General features: G+C 39.3%; 1 protein-coding gene across 1 annotated transcript in view; it reads left to right on the forward strand.

Moving 5' to 3' along the window:
- Window positions 1–23,453, forward strand: part of TJP1 (tight junction protein 1) — a gene marked incomplete in the record, with an annotated part of 489,926 nt that overhangs the window by 350,789 nt on the left and 115,684 nt on the right. Inside the window, 2 exon segments of the mRNA XM_053717550.1 lie at window positions 18,979–19,079; window positions 19,570–19,917. Of these exon segments, the coding sequence (XP_053573525.1) occupies window positions 18,979–19,079; window positions 19,570–19,917 (449 nt within the window).

Raw genomic sequence — 23,453 nt, forward strand, 5'->3', positions numbered from 1 at the left:
CGCTCAGGCTTGGGCAAGAGATGTTCACGATCCCTGGGCTTTAGAAATTGTGTCCCAGGGATATCTTCTGGAATTCAAAGACTCCCTTCCACAGGGGAGATTTCATATTTCTCGATTGTCTGTAAACCAGACAAAGAGAGAGGCGTTCTTACGCTGTGTAGAAGATTTGCTTACCATGGGGGGGATCCGCCCAGTCCCAAAAGAGGAACAGGGACTAGGGTTCTACTCAAACCTGTTTGTGGTTCCCAAAAAAGAGGGAACTTTCAGACCAATCTTGGATCTCAAAATTCTAAACAAGTTCCTCAAGGTTCCATCATTCAAGATGGAGACCATTCGGACTATTCTGCCTCTGATCCAGGAAGGTCAATATGACTACCGTGGACTTAAAGGATGCGTATCTACACATCCCTATTCACAGAGATCATCATCAATTTCTCAGATTTGCCTTTCTAAACAGGCATTACCAGTTTGTGGCTCTTCCCTTTGGGTTAGCCACGGCTCCAAGAATTTTCACAAAGGTGCTAGGGTCCCTTCTGGCGGTTCTGCGACCTCGGGGCATAGCAGTGGCGCCTTATCTAGACGACATCTTAATTCAGGCGTCGACTTTTCAGCTAGCCAAGTCTCATACGGACATTGTGTTGGCTTTTCTGAGTTCTCACGGGTGGAAGGTGAACATAAAAAAGAATTCTCTCTTCCCTCTCACAAGAGTTTCCTTTCTGGGGACTCTGATAGATTCGGTAGAAATTAAAATATTTCTGACGAAAGTCAGAAAATCAAAACTCTTAACCACTTGCCGAACTCTTCATTCCATTCCTCGGCCATCTGTGGCTCAGTGTATGGAGGTAATGGGAGTCATGGTAGCGGTAATGGACATAGTTCCTTTTGCCCACCTACACCTCAGACCACTGCAACTATGCATGCTCAAACAGTGGAATGGGGATTATGCAGATTTATCTCCTCAACTGCATCTGGACCAGGAGACCAGAGATTCTCTTCTCTGGTGGTTGTCTCAGGACCACCTGTCTCAGGGAATGTACTTCCACAGGCCATAGTGGCTCATTGTAACGACAGATGCCAGCCTGCTAGGCTGGGGTGCAGTCTGGAAGTCCCGGAAAGCACAGGGCTTATGGTCTCGGGAGGAATCTCTTCTTCCGATAAACATCTTAGAACTGAGAGAAATATTCAAGGCGCTTCAAGCATGGCCTCAGCTTGCTGCAGCCAAATTCATCAGGTTTCAGTCGGACAACATCACGACTGTAGCTTATATCAATCATCAGGGAGGAACAAGGAGTTCTCTAGCGATGATTGAAGTAACCAAAACAATCCGATGGGCAGAGGATCACTCTTGCCATCTCTCAGCAATCCACATTCCAGGAGTAGAGAACTGGGAGGCGGATTTTCTAAGTCGTCAGACTTTTCATCCGGGGGAGTGGGAACTCCATCCGGAGGTATTTGCTCAGCTGATTCAGCTATGGGGCACACCAGAATTAGATCTGATGGCGTCGCGTCAGAATGCCAAACTTCCTCGTTACGGGTCCAGGTCCCGGGATCCCAAGGCGGTTCTTATAGATGCTCTAGCAGTACGTTGGTCCTTCAATCTGGCCTACGTATTTCCACCGCTTCCTCTCCTTCCACGTCTGGTTGCCAGAATCAAGCAGGAGAGAGCTTCAGTGATTCTGATAGCACCTGCGTGGCCACGCAGGACTTGGTATGCAGACCTAGTGGGCATGTCCTCGGTTCCACCGTGGACCCTGCCAATGAGGCGGGACCTTCTAATCCAAGGTCCGTTCTCACATCCAAATCTAGTTTCTCTGCGTCTGACTGCTTGGAGATTGAACGCCTAGTTCTATCAAAGCGTGGGTTCTCTGAGTCGGTCATTGATACCCTGATTCAGGCTAGAAAGCCTGTCACCAGGAAGATCTATCATAAGATTTGGCGCAAATATCTTTATTGGTGTGAATCCAAAGGTTACTCGTGGAGTAAGATTAGGATTCCTAGAATATTGTCTTTTCTCCAAGAGGGTTTGGAGAAGGGATTATCAGCTAGTTCTCTAAAAGGACAAATATCTGCTTTTCTATTCTACTACACAAACGTCTGGCAGATGTCCCAGACGTTCAAACTTTTAGTCAGGCTTTGGTCAGAATTAAGCCTGTATTTAAGCCTGCTGCTCCGCCTTGGAGCCTAAACTTAGTCCTTAGAGTTCTTCAAGGGGTTCCGTTTGAACCTATGCATTCCATAGATATTAAGCTTCTATCTTGGAAAGTTTTGTTCTTAGTTGCTATCTCTTCGGCTCGAAGAGTTTCTGAGCTATCTGCTTTACAGTATGATTCCCCTTATCTTATTTTTCATGCAGATAAGGTGGTTTTGCGTACCAAACCTGGTTTTCTTCCTAAGGTTGTTTCTAATAAGAATTTCAATCAAGAGATTGTGGTTCCTTCTCTGTGTCCTAATCCTTCATCAAAGAAGGAACGTCTGTTGCACAATCTTGATGTGGTTCGTGCTTTGAAGTTCTACTTATAAGCAACCAAAGATTTCCGTCAAACATATTCATTGTTTGTTGTTTATTCTGGTCGAGAGGCCAAAAGGGTACGGCTACCTCTCTTTCCTTTTGGCTGAAAAGCATCATCCGTTTGACCTATGAGACTGCTGGACAGCAGCCTCCTGAAAGAATTACTGCTCATTCTACTAGAGCTGTGGCTTCCACATGGGCTTTTAAAAATGAGGCTTCTGTTGAACAGATTTGTAAGGCGGCGACTTGGTCTTCGCTTCATACTTTTTCCAAATTTTCCAAATTTGATACTTTTGCTTCTTCGGAGGCTATTCTTGGGAGAAAGGTTCTACAAGCAGTGGTGCCTTCCGTTTAAGGTCCCTGTCTTGTCCCTCCCTTCATCCGTGTCCTAAAGCTTTGGTATTGGTATCCCACAAGTAAGGATGAATCCGTGGACTCGATACATCTTACAAGAGAAAACATAATTTATGCTTACCTGATAAATTTATTTCTCTTGTGATGTATCGAGTCCACGGCCCGCCCTGTTTATTAAGACAGGCATATATATTTTTATTTTGAAACTTTCAGTCACCACTGCACCCTATAGTTTCTCCTTTTTCTTCCTAGCCTTCGGTCGAATGACTGGGGGGTGGAGCTAAGGGGGGAGCTATATAGACAGCTCTGCTGTGGGTGCTCTCTCTGCCACTTCCTGTAGGGAAGGAGAATATCCCACAAGTAAGGATGAATCCGTGGACTCGATACATCACAAGAGAAATAAATTTATCAGGTAAGCATAAATTATGTTTTTCTCCCTAAGGTTGTTTTAGATAGGAACATTAATCAGGAGCTTGTTGTTCCTTCTTTATGTCCTAATCCTTCTCAGAAAGAACGTGTTCTGCACAATTTGGACGTGGTCCATGCTTTAAAATTTTACTTACAAGCGACTAAGGATTTTCGTCAGTCTTCTTCCTTGTTTGTGATTTTCTCTGGAAAATGTAAGGGTCAGAAAGCTACGGCTACATCTTTCTTTTTGACTGAAGAGTATCATCCGTTTTGCATATCAACTGCTGGACAGCAGCCTGCCGAGAGAGTTACGACTCATTCCACGAGGGCTGTTGCTTCCTCATGGGCATTCAAAAATGAAGCTTCTGTAGAACAGATTTACAAGGCTGCAACTTTGTCCTCTCTTCACACTTTTTCAGTTCTATAAATTTGACACACTTGCTTCGGCTGAGGCCGCTTTTGGGAGAAAGGTTCTTCAAGCAGTGGTGCCTTCTGTTAAAGTTCCCTGTCTTGTCTCTCCCATATCATCTGTGTACTCTAGCTTGGGTATTGTATCCCATTAGTAATTAAGATGATCCGTGGACTCATTGTGTCTTAAAAAAGAAAAGAAAATGTATGCTTACCTGATAAATGTATTTCTTTTTAGACACGATGAGTCCACAGCCCGCCCTGTTCTTTTAGACAGGTTGTTGGTTATTATAAACTTCAGACACCTCTGCACCTTGGCTTTTCCTTTCCCTTCCTAACTTTGGTCGAATGACTGGAGTAGGAGGGAAGGGAGGAGTTATTTAGCAGCTCTGCTGTGGTGCTCTTTGCCTCATCCTGCTGACCAGGAGGTGAATATCCCATTAGTAATTTAGATGATCCGTGGACTCATTGTGTCTAAAAAGAAATACATTTATCAGGTAAGCATAAATTTTCTGTTCTATAACAGTGTTGGTTATGCAAAACTGGGGAATGGGTAATAAAGGGATTATCTTTTTTTTTTTTAAACAACAAAATATCTAGTGTTGACTGTCACTTTAAAAATATTTTTTATGCAAACTATTTTTACTTAATTAGCCCTTTTAGGATATGCACAGATCTCAGTATGTTTTATGGCACTTTAAGCATGAGAGAAGTATATCAGATTCTTTCCTGGGCACAGGACAATTGTTATCTAATCTCTGCAGTTTATTTTCTATGGGTGAGAAACTGGGAAGCTTATTTTCTCAGTCAGTCCTTGCATTCCAAGGGAATGCTTTCTTTATCTGGATATGTTCTATTAGTTTTTGATCCTTTGGGGTCTCACAGGGATAGATCTGATGACTTCTCTGTTGATCGTTTAGATTCTCAGGTTTTTTTCTGAGGCCCTGGGATCCTCAAGCAAGTTTGTGGATTCTCTAGGTTGTTTCATTTTGCCTATATCTTTTTCTCCATTGGTTCTTTTCAGAAAGGTGATTGCTAGGATCAGGCAGGATAGTTCATTTGTGATTTTATTTATTCCAGCCCTGCCTTGTAGATTCTGATTTGCGCATCTGGTTCAGATGTCCAGTTGTCTTCCGTGGCCTATTTCTCTGTGTCTAAATCTTCTATCTCAAGGTCCACTCTTTCATCAGGATCTCAAGTTTCTATGGTTCATGGTTTTGAGATTTATAGGGACAGTCAAGTTAAAATTAAACTTCATGATTCAGATAGGGCAATTAATTTTAAACATTTTTGCAATTTACTTTTATCATCAAATTTGCTTTGTTCTCTTGGTATGCATTGTTGAGATCTAAACCTAGGTAGGCTCAAACTGATTTCTAAGCCGATTAAGTCTGCCTCTTCTCAGTGCATTTTGACAGATTTTTACAGTTAGACATTTGCCAGTTCATGTGTGCCATATTGATAAACATTATGCTCACTTGCGTGGAGTTATTTATAAGTCAGTACTGATTGGCTAAAATGCAAGTCTGTCAAAAGAACTGAGATAAGGGGGTGATCTTCAGAGACTTTAGATACAAGATAACCAGAGAGGTAAAAAGTGCATTAGTATAACAGTGTTGGTTATGCAAAACTGGGAAATGGGTAATAAAGGGATTATCTATCTTTTTAAACAATAACATTTTTCAAGTAGACTGTCCCTTTATCAGTTATTTCTTAGACAGAGGGGTTTCTTTTGTTCCTGTTGTTGAATCTTTGTTTTAGGCTTGTTAACCTGTGATCAGAAAGTTTTTCCCATAAGGTTTGGAAGGCCTTTATTGTCTGGTGGTATGGTTTATGCCTTTTCCTAGTTTTCTTTTAGAAATCCTAGGATTCTGTATTTTCTTCAGGTTTGTTTGTATTTATTCGCCAGTTTTTTGAAGGGTCAGTTTTCGTCTTTCTGTTTTGTTTTTTTCAGGAAGATTGTTAATGTTCTCGTCATTTTATGTTGTGTGTTCTATCTTTAGTAAGGATTAAGCATGCCATTAAGCCATTGTTTTCCTCAGAACCTTTATTTGATTTCAAGGTTTTTTTCAGACTCCTCTTTTTTGAGGCCATGCATAGTGTATGTACTTTTGTCTTGGAAGTTTTGTTTCTTTTGAAAGTTTTTTTTGGTTAGAACTTGAGCTGCCCACTTTCTCTTGTCTCATCTTGTTTTCTCATTAGGATAAGGCAGTTTTGTGGAGAATTCTCCAGTTTTTTTACTTTGTAATTTTTTTTCATGCAAGCTATATATGATTTCAGATAATCCATAAGTCTGTTTATTCTTTTTTCCTGGTTATAGAAAAGGACAAGTTAGCTATGGCTGTGTCTTTGGCTTCTTGGCTTTAGTTTTTTGTTTCAGAAGACTTTTTTTGGAGGTGGGTCAGTCTCCTCCTAATGCCCTTTTTTTCCAGGTCAGTTGCTACATTTTTTTTTCTTTCTTTGATTGATCCTTCTGTTGACACAATTTGCTAGACAACGATCTGGTCTTCTTTGCATCCTTTCCCTTCACACACACTTTTCACTTTTTCCAAAGCAGACTTTGGTGGGAAATCCTTCAAGCAGTAATTTCTGCTTTACTTAGTAGTGCTAAAAAAAGTGTGTAGATAGATTTCTTTCATGTAATTAGCAAGAGTCCATGAGCTAGTGACGTATGGGATATACATTCCTACCAGGAGGGGCAAAGTTTCCCAAACCTCAAAATGCCTATAAATACACCCCTCACCACACCCACAAATCAGTTTTACAAACTTTGCCTCCTATGGAGGTGGTGAAGTAAGTTTGTGCTAGATTCTACGTTGATATGCGCTCCGCGGCAGGTTGGAGCCCGGCTTTCCTCTCAGCGTGCAGTGAATGTCAGAGGGATGTGAGGAGAGTATTGCCTATTTGAATTCAATGATCTCCTTCTACGGGGTCTATTTCATAGGTTCTCTGTTATCGGTCCTAGAGATTCATCTCTTACCTCCCTTTTCAGATCGACGATATACTCTTATATATACCATTACCTCTACTGATTCTCGTTTCAGTACTGGTTTGGCTTTCTACTACATGTAGATGAGTGTCCTGGGGTAAGTAAGTCTTATTTTCTGTGACACTCTAAGCTATGGTTGGGCACTTTTATATAAAGTTCTAAATATATGTATTCAAACATTTATTTGCCTTGACTCAGGATGTTCAACGTTCCTTATTTTCAGACAGTCAGTTTTATATTTGGGATAATGCATATGAATAAATCAATTTTTTTCTTACCTTAAAATTTGACTTTTTTCCCTGTGGGCTGTTAGGCTCGCGGGGGCTGAAAATGCTTCATTTTATTAAGTCATTCTTGGCGCGGATTTTTTTGGCGCAAAATTTTTTTTCTGTTTCCGGCGTCATACGTGTTGCCGGAAGTTGCGTCATTTTTGACGTTTTTTTTGCGCCAAAAGTGTCGGCGTTCCAGATGCGGCGTCATTTTTGGCGCCAAAAGCATTTAGGCGCCAAATAATGTGGGCGTCTTTTTTGGCGCTAAAAAATATGGGCGTCACTATTGTCTCCACATTATTTAAGTCTCATTATTTATTGCTTCTGGTTGCTAGAAGCTTGTTCACTGGCATTTTTTCCCATTCCTGAAACTGTCATTTAAGGAATTTGATCAATTTTGCTTTATATGTTGTTTTTTCTATTACATATTGCAAGATGTCCCAGATTGACACTGAGTCAGAAGATACTTCTGGAAAAACGCTGCCTGGTGCTGGATCTACCAAAGTTAACTGTATCTGCTGTAAACTTGTGGTATCTATTCCTCCAGCTGTTGTTTGTAATGAATGTCATGACAAACTTGTTAATGCAGATAATATTTCCTTTAGTAATGTTACATTACCTGTTGCTGTTCCATCAACATCTAATACTCAGAGTGTTCCTGTTAACATAAGAGATTTTGTTTCTAAATCCATTAAGAAGGCTATGTCTGTTATTCCTCCTTCTAGTAAACGTAAAAGGTCTTTTAAAACTTCTCATTTTTCAGATGAATTTTTAAATGAACATCATCATTCTGATTCTGATAATGGTTCCTCTGGTTCAGAGGATTCTATCTCAGAGGTTGATGCTGATAAATCTTCATATTTATTCAAAATGGAATTTATTCATTCTTTACTTAAAGAAGTCTTAATTGCATTAGAAATAGAGGATTCTGGTCCTCTTGATACTAAATCTAAACGTTTAAATAAGGTTTTTAAATCTCCTGTAGTTATTCCAGAAGTTTTTCCTGTCCCTGATGCTATTTCTGAAGTAATCTCCAGGGAATGGAATAATTTGGGTAATTCATTTACTCCTTCTAAACGTTTTAAGCAATTATATCCTGTGCCATCTGACAGATTAGAATTTTGGGACAAAATCCCTAAAGTTGATGGGGCTGTCTCTACTCTTGCTAAACGTACTACTATTCCTACGGCAGATAGTACTTCCTTTAAGGATCCTTTATATAGGAAGATTGAATCCTTTCTAAGGAAAGCTTACTTATGTTCAGGTAATCTTCTTAGACCTGCTATATCTTTAGCGGATGTTGCTGCAGCTTCAACTTTTTGGTTAGAAGCTTTAGCGCAACAAGTAACAGATCATAATTCTCATAGCATTGTTAATCTTCTTCAACATGCTAATAACTTTATTTGTGATGCCATCTTTGATATCATTAGAGTTGATGTCAGGTATATGTCTCTAGCTATTTTAGCTAGAAGAGCTTTATGGCTTAAAACTTGGAATGCTGATATGTCTTCTAAGTCAACTTTGCTTTCCCTTTCTTTCCAGGGTAATAAATTATTTGGTTCTCAGTTGGATTCTATTATCTCAACTGTTACTGGAGGGAAAGGAACTTTTTTACCACAGGATAAAAAATCTAAAGGTAAATTTAGGTCTAATAATCGTTTTCGTTCCTTTCGTCACAATAAGGAACAAAAGCCTGATCCTTCACCCACAGGAGCGGTATCAGTTTGGAAACCATCTCCAGTCTGGAATAAATCCAAGCCTTTTAGAAAACCAAAGCCAGCTCCCAAGTCCACATGAAGGTGCGGCCCTCATTCCAGCCCAGCTGGTAGGGGGCAGATTACGATTTTTCAAAGAAATTTGGATCAATTCAATTCACAATCTTTGGATTCAAAACATTGTTTCAGAAGGGTACAGAATTGGCTTCAAGATAAGGCCTCCTGCAAAGAGATTTTTTCTTTCCCGTGTCCCAGTAAATCCAGCGAAGGCTCAAGCATTTCTGAAATGTGTTTCAGATCTAGAGTTGGCTGGAGTAATTATGCCAGTTCCAGTTCTGGAACAGGGGCTGGGGTTTTATTCAAATCTCTTCATTGTACCAAAGAAGGAGAATTCCTTCAGACCAGTTCTGGATCTAAAAATATTGAATCGTTATGTAAGGATACCAACATTCAAAATGGTAACTATAAGGACTATCCTGCCTTTTGTTCAGCAAGGGCATTATATGTCCACAATAGATTTACAGGATGCATATCTGCATATTCCGATTCATCCAGATCACTATCAGTTTCTGAGATTCTCTTTCCTAGACAAGCATTACCAGTTTGTGGCTCTGCCGTTTGGCCTAGCAACAGCTCCAAGAATTTTTACAAAGGTTCTCGGTGCCCTTCTGTCTGTAATCAGAGAACAGGGTATTGTGGTATTTCCTTATTTGGACGATATCTTGGTACTTGCTCAGTCTTCACATTTAGCAGAATCTCATACGAATCGACTTGTGTTGTTTCTTCAAGATCATGGTTGGAGGATCAATTTAACGAAAAGTTCATTGATTCTTCAGACAAGGGTAACCTTTTTAGGTTTCCAGATAGATTCAGCGTCCATGACTCTGTCTCTGACAGACAAGAGACGTCTAAAATTGATCTTAGCTTGTCGAAACCTTCAATCACAATCATTCCCTTCGGTAGCCTTATGCATGGAAATTCTAGGTCTTATGACTGCTGCATCGGACGCGATCCCCTTTGCTCGTTTTCACATGCGACCTCTTCAGCTCTGTATGCTGAACCAGTGGTGCAGGGATTACACAAAGATATCTCAATTAATATCTTTAAAACCGATTGTACGACACTCTCTGACGTGGTGGACAGATCACCATCGTTTAGTTCAGGGGGCTTCTTTTGTTCTTCCGACCTGGACTGTAATTTCAACAGATGCAAGTCTGACAGGTTGGGGAGCTGTTTTGGGGGTCTCTGACAGCACAAGGGGTTTGGGAATCTCAGGAGGTGAGATTACCAATCAATATTTTGGAACTCCGTGCAATTTTCAGAGCTCTTCAGTCATGGCCTCTTCTAAAGAGAGAATCGTTCATTTGTTTTCAGACAGACAATGTCACAACTGTGGCATACATCAATCATCAAGGAGGGACTCACAGTCCTCTGGCTATGAAAGAAGTATCTCAAATACTGGTATGGGCGGAATCCAGCTCCTGTCTAGTTTCTGCGGTTCATATCCCAGGTATAGACAATTGGGAAGCGGATTATCTCAGTCGCCAAACGTTACATCCGGGCGAATGGTCTCTTCACCCAGAGGTATTTCTTCAGATTGTTCAAATGTGGGGACTTCCAGAAATAGATCTGATGGCTTCTCATCTAAACAAGAAACTTCCCAGGTATCTGTCCAAATCCAGGGATCCTCAAGCGGAAGCAGTGGATGCATTGTCACTTCCTTGGAAGTATCATCCTGCCTATATCTTTCCGCCTCTAGTTCTTCTTCCAAGAGTAATCTCCAAGATTCTGAAGGAATGCTCGTTTGTTCTGCCTGGTGGCTCCAGCATGGCCTCACAGGTTTTGGTATGCGGATCTTGTCCGGATGGCCTCTTGCCAACGTGGACTCTTCCGTTAAGACCAGACCTTCTGTCGCAAGGTCCTTTTTTCCATCAGGATCTCAAGTCCTTAAATTTAAAGGTATGGATATTGAACGCTTGATTCTTAGTCAAAGAGGTTTGTCTGACTCTGTGATTAATACTATGTTACAGGCTCGTAAATCTGTATCTAGGAAGATATATTATCGAGTCTGGAAGACTTACATTTCTTGGTGTCTTTCTCATCATTTTTCCTGGCATTCTTTTAGAATTCCGAGAATTTTACAGTTTCTTCAGGATGGTTTGGATAAAGGTTTGTCTGCAAGTTCCTTGAAAGGACAAATCTCTGCTCTTTCTGTTCTTTTTCACAGAAAGATTGCTAATCTTCCTGATATTCATTGTTTTGTACAAGCTTTGGTTCGTATAAAACCTGTCATTAAGTCAATTTCTCCTCCTTGGAGTTTGAATTTGGTTCTGGGGGCTCTTCAAGCTCCTCCGTTTGAACCTATGCATTCATTGGACATTAAATTACTTTCTTGGAAAGTTTTGTTTCTTTTGGCCATCTCTTCTGCTAGAAGAGTTTCTGAATTATCTGCTCTTTCTTGTGAGTCTCCTTTTCTGATTTTTCATCAGGATAAGGCGGTGTTGCGAACTTCTTTTAAATTTTTACCTAAGGTTGTGAATTCTAACAACATTAGTAGAGAAATTGTGGTTCCTTCATTATGTCCTAATCCTAAGAATTCTAAGGAGAGATCATTGCATTCTTTGGATGTAGTTAGAGCTTTGAAATATTATGTTGAACCTACTAAGAATTTCCAAAAGACTTCTAGTCTATTTGTTATCTTTTCTGGTTCTAGGAAAGGTCAGAAAGCCTCTGCCATTTCTTTGGCATCTTGGTTGAAATCTTTAATTAATCATGCTTATGTCGAGTCGGGTAAAACTCCGCCTCAAAGGATTACAGCTCATTCTACTAGGTCAGTTTCTACTTCCTGGGCGTTTAGGAATGAAGCTTCGGTTGATCAGATTTGCAAAGCAGCAACTTGGTCTTCTTTGCATACTTTTACTAAATTCTACCATTTTGATGTGTTTTCTTCTTCTGAAGCAGTTTTTGGTAGAAAAGTACTTCAGGCAGCTGTTTCAGTTTGATTCTTCTGCTTATAATTTCAGTTTCTTTCATGTAATTAGCAAGAGTCCATGAGCTAGTGACGTATGGGATATACATTCCTACCAGGAGGGGCAAAGTTTCCCAAACCTTAAAATGCCTATAAATACACCCCTCACCACACCCACAATTCAGTTTTACAAACTTTGCCTCCGATGGAGGTGGTGAAGTAAGTTTGTGCTAGATTCTACGTTGATATGCGCTCCGCAGCAAGTTGGAGCCCGGTTTTCCTCTCAGCGTGCAGTGAATGTCAGAGGGATGTGAGGAGAGTATTGCCTATTTGAATGCAGTGATCTCCTTCTACGGGGTCTATTTCATAGGTTCTCTGTTATCGGTCGTAGAGATTCATCTCTTACCTCCCTTTTCAGATCGACGATATACTCTTATATATACCATTACCTCTGCTGATTCTCGTTTCAGTACTGGTTTGGCTTTCTACAAACATGTAGATGAGTGTCCTGGGGTAAGTAAATCTTATTTTCTGTGACACTCTAAGCTATGGTTGGGCACTTTATTTATAAAGTTCTAAATATATGTATTCAAACATTTATTTGCCTTGACTCAGAATGTTCAACATTCCTTATTTTTCAGACAGTCAGTTTCATATTTGGGATAAATGCATTTGTTTCAATCATTTTTTCTTACCTTAAAAAATTTGACTTTTTCCCTGTGGGCTGTTAGGCTCGCGGGGGCAGAAAATGCTTCATTTTATTGCGTCATTCTTGGCGCGGACTTTTTTGGCGCAAAAATTTTTTCTGTTTCCGGCGTCATACGTGTCGCCGGAAGTTGCGTCATTTTTTGACGTTTTTTTGCGTCAAAAATGTCGGCGTTCCGGATGTGGCGTCATTTTTGGCGCCAAAAGCATTTAGGCGCCAAATAATGTGGGCGTCTTTTTTGTCTCCACATTATTTAAGTCTCATTATTTATTGCTTCTGGTTGCTAGAAGCTTGTTTACTGGCATTTTTTTCCCATTCCTGAAACTGTCATTTAAGGAATTTGATCAATTTTGCTTTATATGTTGTTTTTTCTTTTACATATTGCAAGATGTTCCACGTTGCAACTGAGTCAGAAGATACTTCAGGAAAATCACTGCACAGTGCTGGAGCTACCAAGCTAAGTGTATCTGCTATAAACTTTTGGTATCTGTTTCTCCAGCTGTTATTTGTATTGCATGTCATGTCAAACTTATTAATGCAGATTAAATTTCCTTTAGTACTGTTACATTACCTGTTACTGTTCCGTCAACATCTAATTTTCAGAGTGTTCCTGATAACATAAGAGATTTTATTTTTTAAATCCATTAAGAAGGCTATGTCTGTTATTTCTCCTTCTAGTATACATAAAAGTCTTTTAAAACTTCTCTTTTTTCAGATGAATTTTTAAATGAACATCATCATTCTGATACTGATAATGGTTCTTCTGGTTCAGAGGTTTCTGTCTCAGAGGTTGATGCTGATAAATCTTTGTATTTGTTCAAGATGGAATTTATTCGTTCTTTACTTAAAGAAGTGTTATTTGCATTAGAAATAGAGGATTCTGGTCCTCTTGATACTAAATGTAAACGTTTAAATAAGGTTTTTAAATCTCCTGTAGTTATTCCAGAAGTGTTTTATCTCCCTGATGCTATTTCTGAAGTAATTTCCAGGGAATGGAATAATTTGGGTAATTTATTTACTCCTTCTAGACGTTTAAGCAAATTATATCCTGTGCCATCTGACAGATTAGAGTTTTTTGGGACAAAAATCCCTAAGGTTATGGGGCTGTCTCTACTCCTGCTAATGTACTACTATTCCTACGGCAGATAGTACTTAATTTAAGGATCCTTTAGATAGGAAAATTGAATCCTTTCTAAGAAAAGCTTCCTTATGTTCAGGTAATCTTCTTAGACCTGCTATATTTTTAGCGGATGTTGCTGCAGCTTCAACTTTTTGGTTAGAAGCTTTAGCGCAACAAGTAACAGATCATAATTTTATAGCATTATTATTATTCTATAACATGCTAATAATTTTATTGGTGATACCATCTTTTGATATCATTAGAGTTGATGTCAGGTATATGTCTCTAGCTATTTTAGCTAGAAAAGCTTTATGGATTAAACTTGGAATGCTGACATGTCTTCTAAGTCAACTTTGCTTTCCCTTTCTTTCCAGGGTAAATAATCATTTCGTTCCTTTCCTCACAACAAGGAACAAAAGCCTGATCCTTCATCCTCAGGAGCGGTATCAGTTTGGAAACTATTTCCAGTTTGGAATATATCCAAGCCTTATAGAAACCTATAGCCAGCTCCTAAGTACCTATGAAGGTGCGGCCCTTATTCCAGCTCAGCTGGTATGGGGCAGATTACGTTTTCTTCAAAGAAATTTGGATCAATTCCGTTCTTAATCTCTGGTTTCAGAAACATTGTTTCAGAAAGGTACAGAATTGGCTTCAAGTTAAGGCCTCCTGCTAAGAGATTCTTTTCTTTCCCGTGTCCCAGTTAACACAGCAAAGGCTCAGCATTTCTGAAATGTGTTTCAGATCTAGAGTTGGCTGGAGTATTTATGCCAGTTCCAGTTCTGGAACAGGGGCTGGGGTTTTATTTTATCTCTTCATTGTACCAAAGAAGGTCAATTCCTTCAGACCAGTTCTGGATCTATCATTATTGAATCGTTATGTTAGGATACCAACATTCAAGATGGTTACTGTAGGACTATCCTGCCTTTTGTTTAGCAAGGGCATTATATGTCTACAATAGATTTACAGGATGTGTATCTGCATATTCCGATTCATCCAGATCACTTTTAGTGTCTGAGATTCTCTTTTTAGACAAGCATTACCAGTTTTGTGGCTCTACCGTTTGGCCTAGCCTCAGTTCCAAGAATTTTTTTCAAAGGTTCTCGGTGCCCTTCTTTCTGTAATCAGAGAATAGGGTTTTGGTATTTCCTTATTGGACGATATCTTGGTACTTGCTCAGTCTTCTCATTTTCGAAGAATCTCATACGAATCGACTTGTGTTGTTTCTTCAAGTTCATGGTTGGAGGATCAATTTACCAATCAGTTCATTGATTCCTCAGACAAGGGTAACCTTTTTAGGTTTCTAGATAAATTCAGTGTCTATGACTCTGTCCTTGTCAGACAAGAGAGGTTTAACATTGATATCAGCTTGTCAAAACCTTCAGTCACAATCATTCCCTTTGGTAGCCTTATGCATGGAAATGTTGGGTCTTCAGACTGCCGCATCAGATGCGATCTCCTTTGCTCGTTTTCACATGCGACCTCTTCAGCTCTGTATGCTGAACCAATGGTGCAGGGATTACTCAAAGATTTCTCAATTAATATCTTTAAACCGATTTTACGACACTCTCTGACATGGTGGACAGATCACCATCGTTTAGTTCAGGGGGCTTCTTTGTTCTTCCGACCTGGACTATAATCTCAACAGATGCAAGTCTTACAGGTTGGGGAGCTGTGTGGGGGTATCTGACGGCACAAGGGGTTTGGGAATCTCAGGAGGTGAGATTTCCGATCAATATTTTGGAACTCCGTGCAATTTTCAGAGCTCTTCAGTCTTGGCCTCTTCTGAAGAGAGAGTTGTTCATTTGTTTTCAGATAGACAATGTCACAACTGTGGCATACATCAATCATCAAGGAGGGACTCACAGTCCTCTGGCTATGAAAGAAGTATCTCGAATTTTGGTTTGGGCGGAATCCAGCTCCTGTCTAATCTCTGCGGTTCATATCCCAGGTATGGACAATTGGAAAGCGGATTATCTCAGTCGCCAAACGTTGCATCCGGGCGAATGGTCTCTTCACCCAGAGGTATTTCTTCAGATTGTTCAAATGTGGGAACTTCCAGAAATAGATATGATGGCTTCTCATCTAAACAAGAAACTTCCCAGGTATCTGTCCAGATCCCGGGACCCTCAGGCGGAGGCAGTGGATGCATTATCACTTCCTTGGAAGTATCATCCTGCCTATATCTTTCCGCCTCTAGTTCTTCTTCCAAGAGTAATCTCCAAGATTCTGAAGGAATGCTCGTTTGTTCTGCTGGTAGCTCCGGCATGGCCTCACAGGTTTTGGTATGCGGATCTTGTCCGGATGGCCTCTTGCCAACCGTGGACTCTTCCGTTAAGACCAGACCTTTTGTCTCAAGGTCCTTTTTTCCATCAGGATCTGAAATCCTTAAATTTAAAGTTATGGAGATTGAACGCTTGATTCTTGGTCAAAGAGGTTTCTCTGACTCTGTGATTAATACTATGTTACAGGCTCGTAAATCTGTATCCAGAGGGATATATTATAGAGTCTGGAAGACTTATATTTCTTGGTGTCTTTCTCATCATTTTTCTTGGCATTTTTTTAGAATACCGAGAATATTACAGTTTCTTCAGGATGGTTTAGATAAGGGTTTGTCCGCAAGTTCCTTGAAAGGTCAAATCTCTGCTCTTTCTGTTCTTTTTCACAGAAAGATTGCTATTCTTCCTGATATTCATTGTTTTGTACAAGCTTTGGTTCGTATAAAGCCTGTCATTCAGTCATTTTCTCCTCCTTGGAGTTTGAATTTGGTTCTGGGGGCTCTTCAAGCTCCTCCATTTGAACCTATGCATCATTGGATATTAAATTACTTTCTTGAAAAGTTTTGTTCCTTTTGGCCATCTCTTCTGCCAGAGGAGTTTCTGAATTATCTGCTCTTTCTTGTGAGTCTCCTTTTCTGATTTTTCATCAGGATAAGGCGGTGTTGCGAACTTCTTTTGAATTTTTACCTAAGTTGTGAATTCCAACAACATTAGTAGAGACATTGTGGTTCCTTCATTATGTCCTAATCCTAAGAATTCTAAGGAGAAATCGTTGCATTCTTTGGATGTTATTAGAGCTTTGAAATATTATGTTGAAGCTACTAAGTCTTTCCGAAAGACTTCTAGTTTATTTGTTATCTTTTCCGGTTTTAGAAAGGCCAGAAAACTTCTGCCATTTCTTTGGCATCTTGGTTGAAATCTTTATTTCATCTTGCCTATGTTGAGTCGGGTAAGACTCCGCCTCATAGGATTACAGCTCATTCTACTAGGTCAGTTTCTACTTCCTGGGCGTTTAGGAATGAAGCTTCGGTTGATCAGATTTGCAAAGCGGCAACTTGGTCCTCTTTGCATACTTTTACCAAATTCTACCATTTTGTTGTATTTTCTTCTTCTGAAGCAGTTTTTGGTAGAAAAGTACTTCAGGCAGCGGTTTCAGTTTGAATCTTCTGCTTATGTTTTTCATTAAACTTTATTTTGGGTGTGGATTATTTTCAGCAGGAATTGGCTGTCTTTATTTTATCCCTCCCTCTCTAGTGACTCTTGTGTGGAAAGATCCACATCTTGGGTAGTCATTATCCCATACGTCACTAGCTCATGGACTCTTGCTAATTACATGAAATAAAACATAATTTATGTAAGAACTTACCTGATAAATTCATTTCTTTCATATTAGCAAGAGTCCATGAGGCCCGCCCTTTTTTGTGGTGGTTATGATTTTTTTGTATAAAGCACAATTATTCCAATTCCTTATTTTATATGCTTTCGCACTTTTTTCTTATCACCCCACTTCTTGGCTATTCGTTAAACTGAATTGTGGGTGTGGTGAGGGGTGTATTTATAGGCATTTTAAGGTTTGGGAAACTTTGCCCCTCCTGGTAGGAATGTATATCCCATACGTCACTAGCTCATGGACTCTTGCTAATATGAAAGAAATGAATTTATCAGGTAAGTTCTTACATAAATTATGTTTTTTTTCATTATAAGATTTAAACTTTATTTTGGGTGTGGATTATTTTCAGCGGAATTGGCTGTCTTTATTTTATCCCTCCCTCTCTAGTGACTCTTGCGTGGAAGATCCACATCTTGGGTAGTCATTATCCCATACGTCACTAGCTCATGGACTCTTGCTAATTACATGAAAGAAAACATAATTTATGTAAGAACTTACCTGATAAATTCATTTCTTTCATATTAGCAAGAGTCGATGAGGCCCACCCTTTTTGTGGTGGTTATGATTTTTTTGTATAAAGCACAATTATTCCAATTCCTTATTCTTTATGCTTTCGCACTTTTTTCTTATCACCCCACTTCTTGGCTATGCGTTAAACTGATTTGTGGGTGTGGTGAGGGGTGTATTTATAGGCATTTTGAGGTTTGGGAAACTTTGCCCCTCCTGGTAGGAATGTATATCCCATACGTCACTAGCTCATGGACTCTTGCTTAATATGAAAGAAATGAATTTATCAGGTAAGTTCTTACATAAATTATGTTTTTTCTGTGTGTCATGCTTGTCCTGCCCTCAATATTTGTGGACTTCACTGCTTGGGTATTAGTTTACCTAGTTTCCCAGGAATAATGGATTGTGCACTATCTCACCACCTGTATGAAAGAGAGCATAATTTATGCCTACCTGATAAATTTATTTCTTTCATGGTGGCAACAGTCCACTAAACTCCACCCTGTTATATTTTTCTGATGTTTTTTTGCACCTCTTTCTTTTTTTTTTTTCTTACTTTTTTTTGCTTGGCTATATGTCAAACTGATTACCCGTAAGGTTGGAGGGGTTTTATTGAGTTCTTGGGGTTTGGGAATCTTTACCTACTTCTAGTGGACAGGAAGAGTAATTTCCAGAAGTAATGGATCGTGGGCTCTCTCCAACATGAAATAAATGGATTTATCAGGTAAGCATAAATTATGTTTTTTGTTTTTATTAATTTAATTTTTTTTCTGTAGTGTAGCAGACACCCTCCAAGATCGATTCACACCCCCATTGTGTAAGTTCCCCCTCTAGTATGATGTGCAAAAATGTAGGGTCCCGTCCCTCCCTTTCAGCAGCCTCACATTTTTTCTGTAGTCTAGGGAACCCTGCCCCATCCCTCCCATCACCCACGATCAACTGCTCCAATCCCATCCCTCCATCCACAGCGGTATCCGATACAGTCAGTGTCATTGGCTGTATCTGATCTGCCTTCATATGGTAATGGACCATGATCAGTGCTTCCTTACCATATGAAGGCAAATGCCATCTGTCCCTTGTTTGTGGCTCCAGAGTGCGTGGACGTAGTAACTATGTCAATACAGTATGCTGGGCAAAGTACTGTGTAATGTAGTACCTATGTTTTATTTGGTGCAATGGGTTAATGAGACACAAGAGTTACTGCTTACTAGTATCCCATCAGAACCATCTGGAAACGTGTGAACTTAAACTCATCTTCTAATATAATGCTTTTAAATATTGATCTTTTATGGTAAACTAAACTAATTGAATTAGATACAGTATTATGACTTATATTTGTGCTTTTTTCCCATACAACAGCTAATATAAATCTAAATTCAATGAATGATGGATGGTATGGAGGACTGAAAGAGGCGGTTCAACAACAACAGAATCAGTTGGTTTGGGTCTCGGAAGGCAAAGTAAGGCTTATTTTGATATTCTAGTATTTCAGTGCATGAGTTTGTGGCAATGTTTTCAGCATACTCACTAGAATGCTGTGCCTTGAATTCACTTTACAGATGCTGCAATGGTATGGTCCTGCTCAGTCAGCTGTTCTTTGATTTAGATGTCATGCACAGTACAACTGACAACAGTTGGGCTTATTATTTCTTCTATAAATCTGAGTGATTCAAGATAGAATCATTTCTTGTTATTCCAAATGTTTGAGGCCGGTAACTGGCTTTTTTAAAAAAAAAAAAATTAAATTTTTATATATGCTATTATATAAATAGATTATTTTTCTCTACAACCCCTCCCCCCCAAAAAAAACATGTTACATAGATTACCCAGAGAGTTAACTATCTGCAGTCTGGTTTTAAAATGTGTTATAAAAATACTGCTCCAGCAAGGATTCCAGAACTCTTATCTAAGAATTACTAATCTGGTCTAACTTGACTTCATTCGGTGCAGGCAGAAGGAGGCACAGATGATGACCTTGATTTGCATGACGACCGTCTATCCTACTTGTCAGCACCAGGTAGTGAATACTCAATGTATAGTACTGATAGTAGACACACTTCAGACTATGAAGACACTGACACAGAAGGAGGGGCTTACACGGACCAGGATCTGGATGAAACGCTTAATGATGAGGCTGGAACTCCACCTGAATCTGCTATCACACGTTCTTCTGAACCAGTCAGAGAAGACACATCGGCAATACATCAGGATGGCCAAGCTTTCCCTGCATATCCACCTCAGCCACAGCCCATTGCTGCAACAGATTCTCCAGAATTTAAAAATATACCATCTCAACAGGTAAGTTCTAGCCCTTTTTTTTTTTTTAATTTTTTTTTTGCACGCTGAGGTTTACATTTTTAACAGTCTGATTTTAGATTTTTTTTAAATCCCTATTTTATATATTTTTTGGTACTTATGTTTAGAAGAAGGTTTGATTTCTGATAATCTATCTAAAAAGGCAGTGTTAAAATACAGGAACTGTAAGACCTGAGCAAATTTGGATTTTAAAATATATTTTCCCGCTAAATGTAATTTGGTAGATTTCCAGTTTTTTTTTTCTGTAAAAACATGAACCTAGATTACGAGTTGTGCGTTAGGTTTAAAAAGCAGCGTTGGCCGGTCCCAACTCTGCTTTTTAACGCCCGCTGGTATTACGAGTATTGAAGGTACAGGTGTACCGCTCACTTTTTTGGCCAGACTCGGAAATACCGCAAATCCACTTACGTCAATTGTGTATCCTATATTTTCAATGGGACTTGCATAGTGCCGGTATTACGAGTCTGACAAAAAGTGAGCGGTACAGCCTCTCCTGTCAAGACTGGTACCACATTTTAAAGTCAGTAGTTAAGAGTTTTACACTACAACGCCGTAGCATAAAACTCTTAACTAAAGTGCTAAAAAGTACACTAACACCCATAAACTACATATTAACCCCTAAACTGAGGCTCCCCCACATCACAAACACTAAAATTAAATTTTTAACCCCTAATCTGCCGAACCGGACATCGCTGCCATTATAATAAGCATATTAACCCCCTAAACCGCCGCACTCCCGCATCGCAAACACTAGTTAAATATTAACCCCTAATCTGCCGCCCCAACTTCGCTGCCACTATATTAAATGTATTAACCCCTAAACCTAAGTCTAGCCCTAAACCTAACACCCCCTAACTTAAATATAATTTAAATAAATCTAAATAAAATTAATACAATTCACTAAATTATTCCCTTTTAAAACTAAATACTTACCTATAAAATAAACCCTAAGATAGCTACAATATAACTAATAGTTACATTGTATCTATCTTAGGGTTTATTTTTATTTTACAGGCAACTTTGTATTTATTTTATCTAGGTACAATAGTTATTAAATAGTTATTAACTATTTAATAACTACCTAGTTAAAATTAAGACACATTTACCTGTAAAATAAAGCCTAGCCTAAGTTACAATTACACCTAACACTACACTATAATTAAATAAATTCCCTAAACTAAATACAATTAATTACAATTTAAAAAAATTATCTAAAGTACGAAACCCCCCCCCACTAAATTACAGAAAATAATAAAATAATTACAAGATTTTTAAACTAATTACACCTACTCTAATCCCCTAACAAAATAAAAAAGCCCCCCAAAATAAAAAAGCCCTACCCTACACTAAATTACAAATAGCCCTTAAAAGGGCCTTTTGCGGGGAATTGCCAAAAAGTAATCAGCTCTTTTTACCTGTAAAAAAAAAAAAAAGTACAATTACCCACCCAACATTAAAATCCACCACCCACGCAACCAACCCTACTCTAAAACCCACCCAATCCCCCCTTAAAAAAAACCTAACACTAACCCCTTGAAGATCACCCTCCCGTGAGACGTCTTCACCCAACCGGGCAGAAGTCTTCATCCAAGCCGGGCAGTCTTCATCCAGACGGCATCTTCTATCTTCATCCATCCGGCGCGGGTCCATCTTTAAGACATCCGACACGGAGCATCCTCTTCAAAAGACTGAAGAATGAAGGTTCCTTTAAGTGATGTCATCCAAGATGGCGTCCCTTCAATTCCGATTAACTGATAGAATTCTATCAGCCAATCGGAATTAAGGAATCAGTCAAAAGGATTTTTTTCTACCTTAATTCCAATTGGCTGATAGAATTCTATCAGCCAATCGGAATTGAAGGGACGCCATCTTGGATGACGTCATTTAAAGGAACCTTCATTCTTCAGTCGGCCGTCGTTTGAAGAGGATGCTCCGCGTCGGATGTCTTGAAGATGGACCCGCTCCGCTCCGGATGGATGAAGATAGAAGATGCCGTCTGGATGAAGACCTCTGCCCGTCTGGAGGACCTCTTCTGCCTGGCTTGGATGAAGACTTCTGCCCGGTTGGGTGAAGATGTCTCACGGTAGGGTGATCTTCAAGGGGTTAGTGTTAGTTTTTTTTAAGGGGGGATTGGGTTGGTTGTGTGGGTGATGGGTTTTAATGTTGGGGGGGGGTATTTGTACTTTTTTTTTTACAGGTAAAAGAGCTGATTACTTTGGGGCAATGCCCTGCAAAAGACCCTTTTAAGGGCTATTTGTAATTTAGTGTAGGGTAGGGCTTTTTTTTATTTTGGGGGGCTTTTTTATTTTGTTAGGGGGATTAGAGTAGGTGTAATTAGTTTAAAAATCTTGTAATTATTTTATTATTTCATGTAATTTAGTGGGGTTTTTTTCGTACTTTAGATAACTTTTTTAAATTGTAATTAATTGTATTTAGTTTAGGGAATTTATTTAATTATAGTGTAGTGTTAGGTGTAATTGTAACTTAGGTTAGGTTTTATTTTACAGGTAAATTTGTCTTTATTTTAACTAGGTAGTTATTAAATAGTTAATAACTATTTAATAACTATTGTACCTAGTTAAAATAAATACAAAGTTGCCTGTAAAATAAAAATAAATCCTAAGCTAGCTACAATGTAACTATTAGTTATATTGTAGCTATCTTAGGGTTTATTTTATAGGTAAGTATTTAGTTTTAAATAGGAATTATTTAGGTAATTGTAGTAGTTTTATGTAGATTTATTAAAATTATATTTCAGTTAGGGGGAGTTATGGTTAGACTTAGGTTTAGGGGTTAATATGTTTATTATAGTGGTGGCGACGTTGTGGGCGGCAGATTAGGGGTTAATAAATGTAGTTAGGTTGGGGCAGCAGATTAGGGGTTAATAAATATAATGTAGGGTTCGGCGATGTTAGGGGGAGTTAGGGTTAGACTTAGGTTTAAGGGTTAATATGTTTATTATAGTGGTGGCGACATTGTGGGCGGCAGATTAGGGGTTAATAAATGTAGTTAGATTGGGGCGGCAGATTAGGGGTTAATAAATATAATGTAGGGTTCGGCGATGTTGGGGGCAGCAGATAAGAGGTTCATAACTATAATGTAGGTGGCGGCGGTGTCCGGAGCGGCAGATTAGGGGTTAATATTATAATGTAGGTGTCGGCGATGTCTGGGGCGGCAGATTATGGGTTAATAAGTGTAAGATTAGGGGTGTTTAGACTCGGAGTTCATGTTTGGGTGTTAGGTGTAGACATAAAAAGTATTTCCCCATAGGAATCAATGGGGCTGAACGCTGCTTTTTTGCAGGTGTTAGTTTTTTTTTCATCCGGCTCTCCCCCATTGATCCCTATGGGGAAATCATGCACAAGCACGTTACACCAGCTTACCGCTGACTTAAGCAGCGCTGGTATTGAGGTGAGATGTGGAGCAAAATTTTGCTCTTCGCTCACTTTTTTGCGGTTAACGCCGGGTTTCTAAAAACCCATAATACTTAAACTGCTCATTAGCACCGCACCCCTCCT

Source organism: Bombina bombina, chromosome 6 (assembly GCF_027579735.1).
Source record: "Bombina bombina isolate aBomBom1 chromosome 6, aBomBom1.pri, whole genome shotgun sequence".
NCBI classification, from domain to species: domain Eukaryota; kingdom Metazoa; phylum Chordata; class Amphibia; order Anura; family Bombinatoridae; genus Bombina; species Bombina bombina.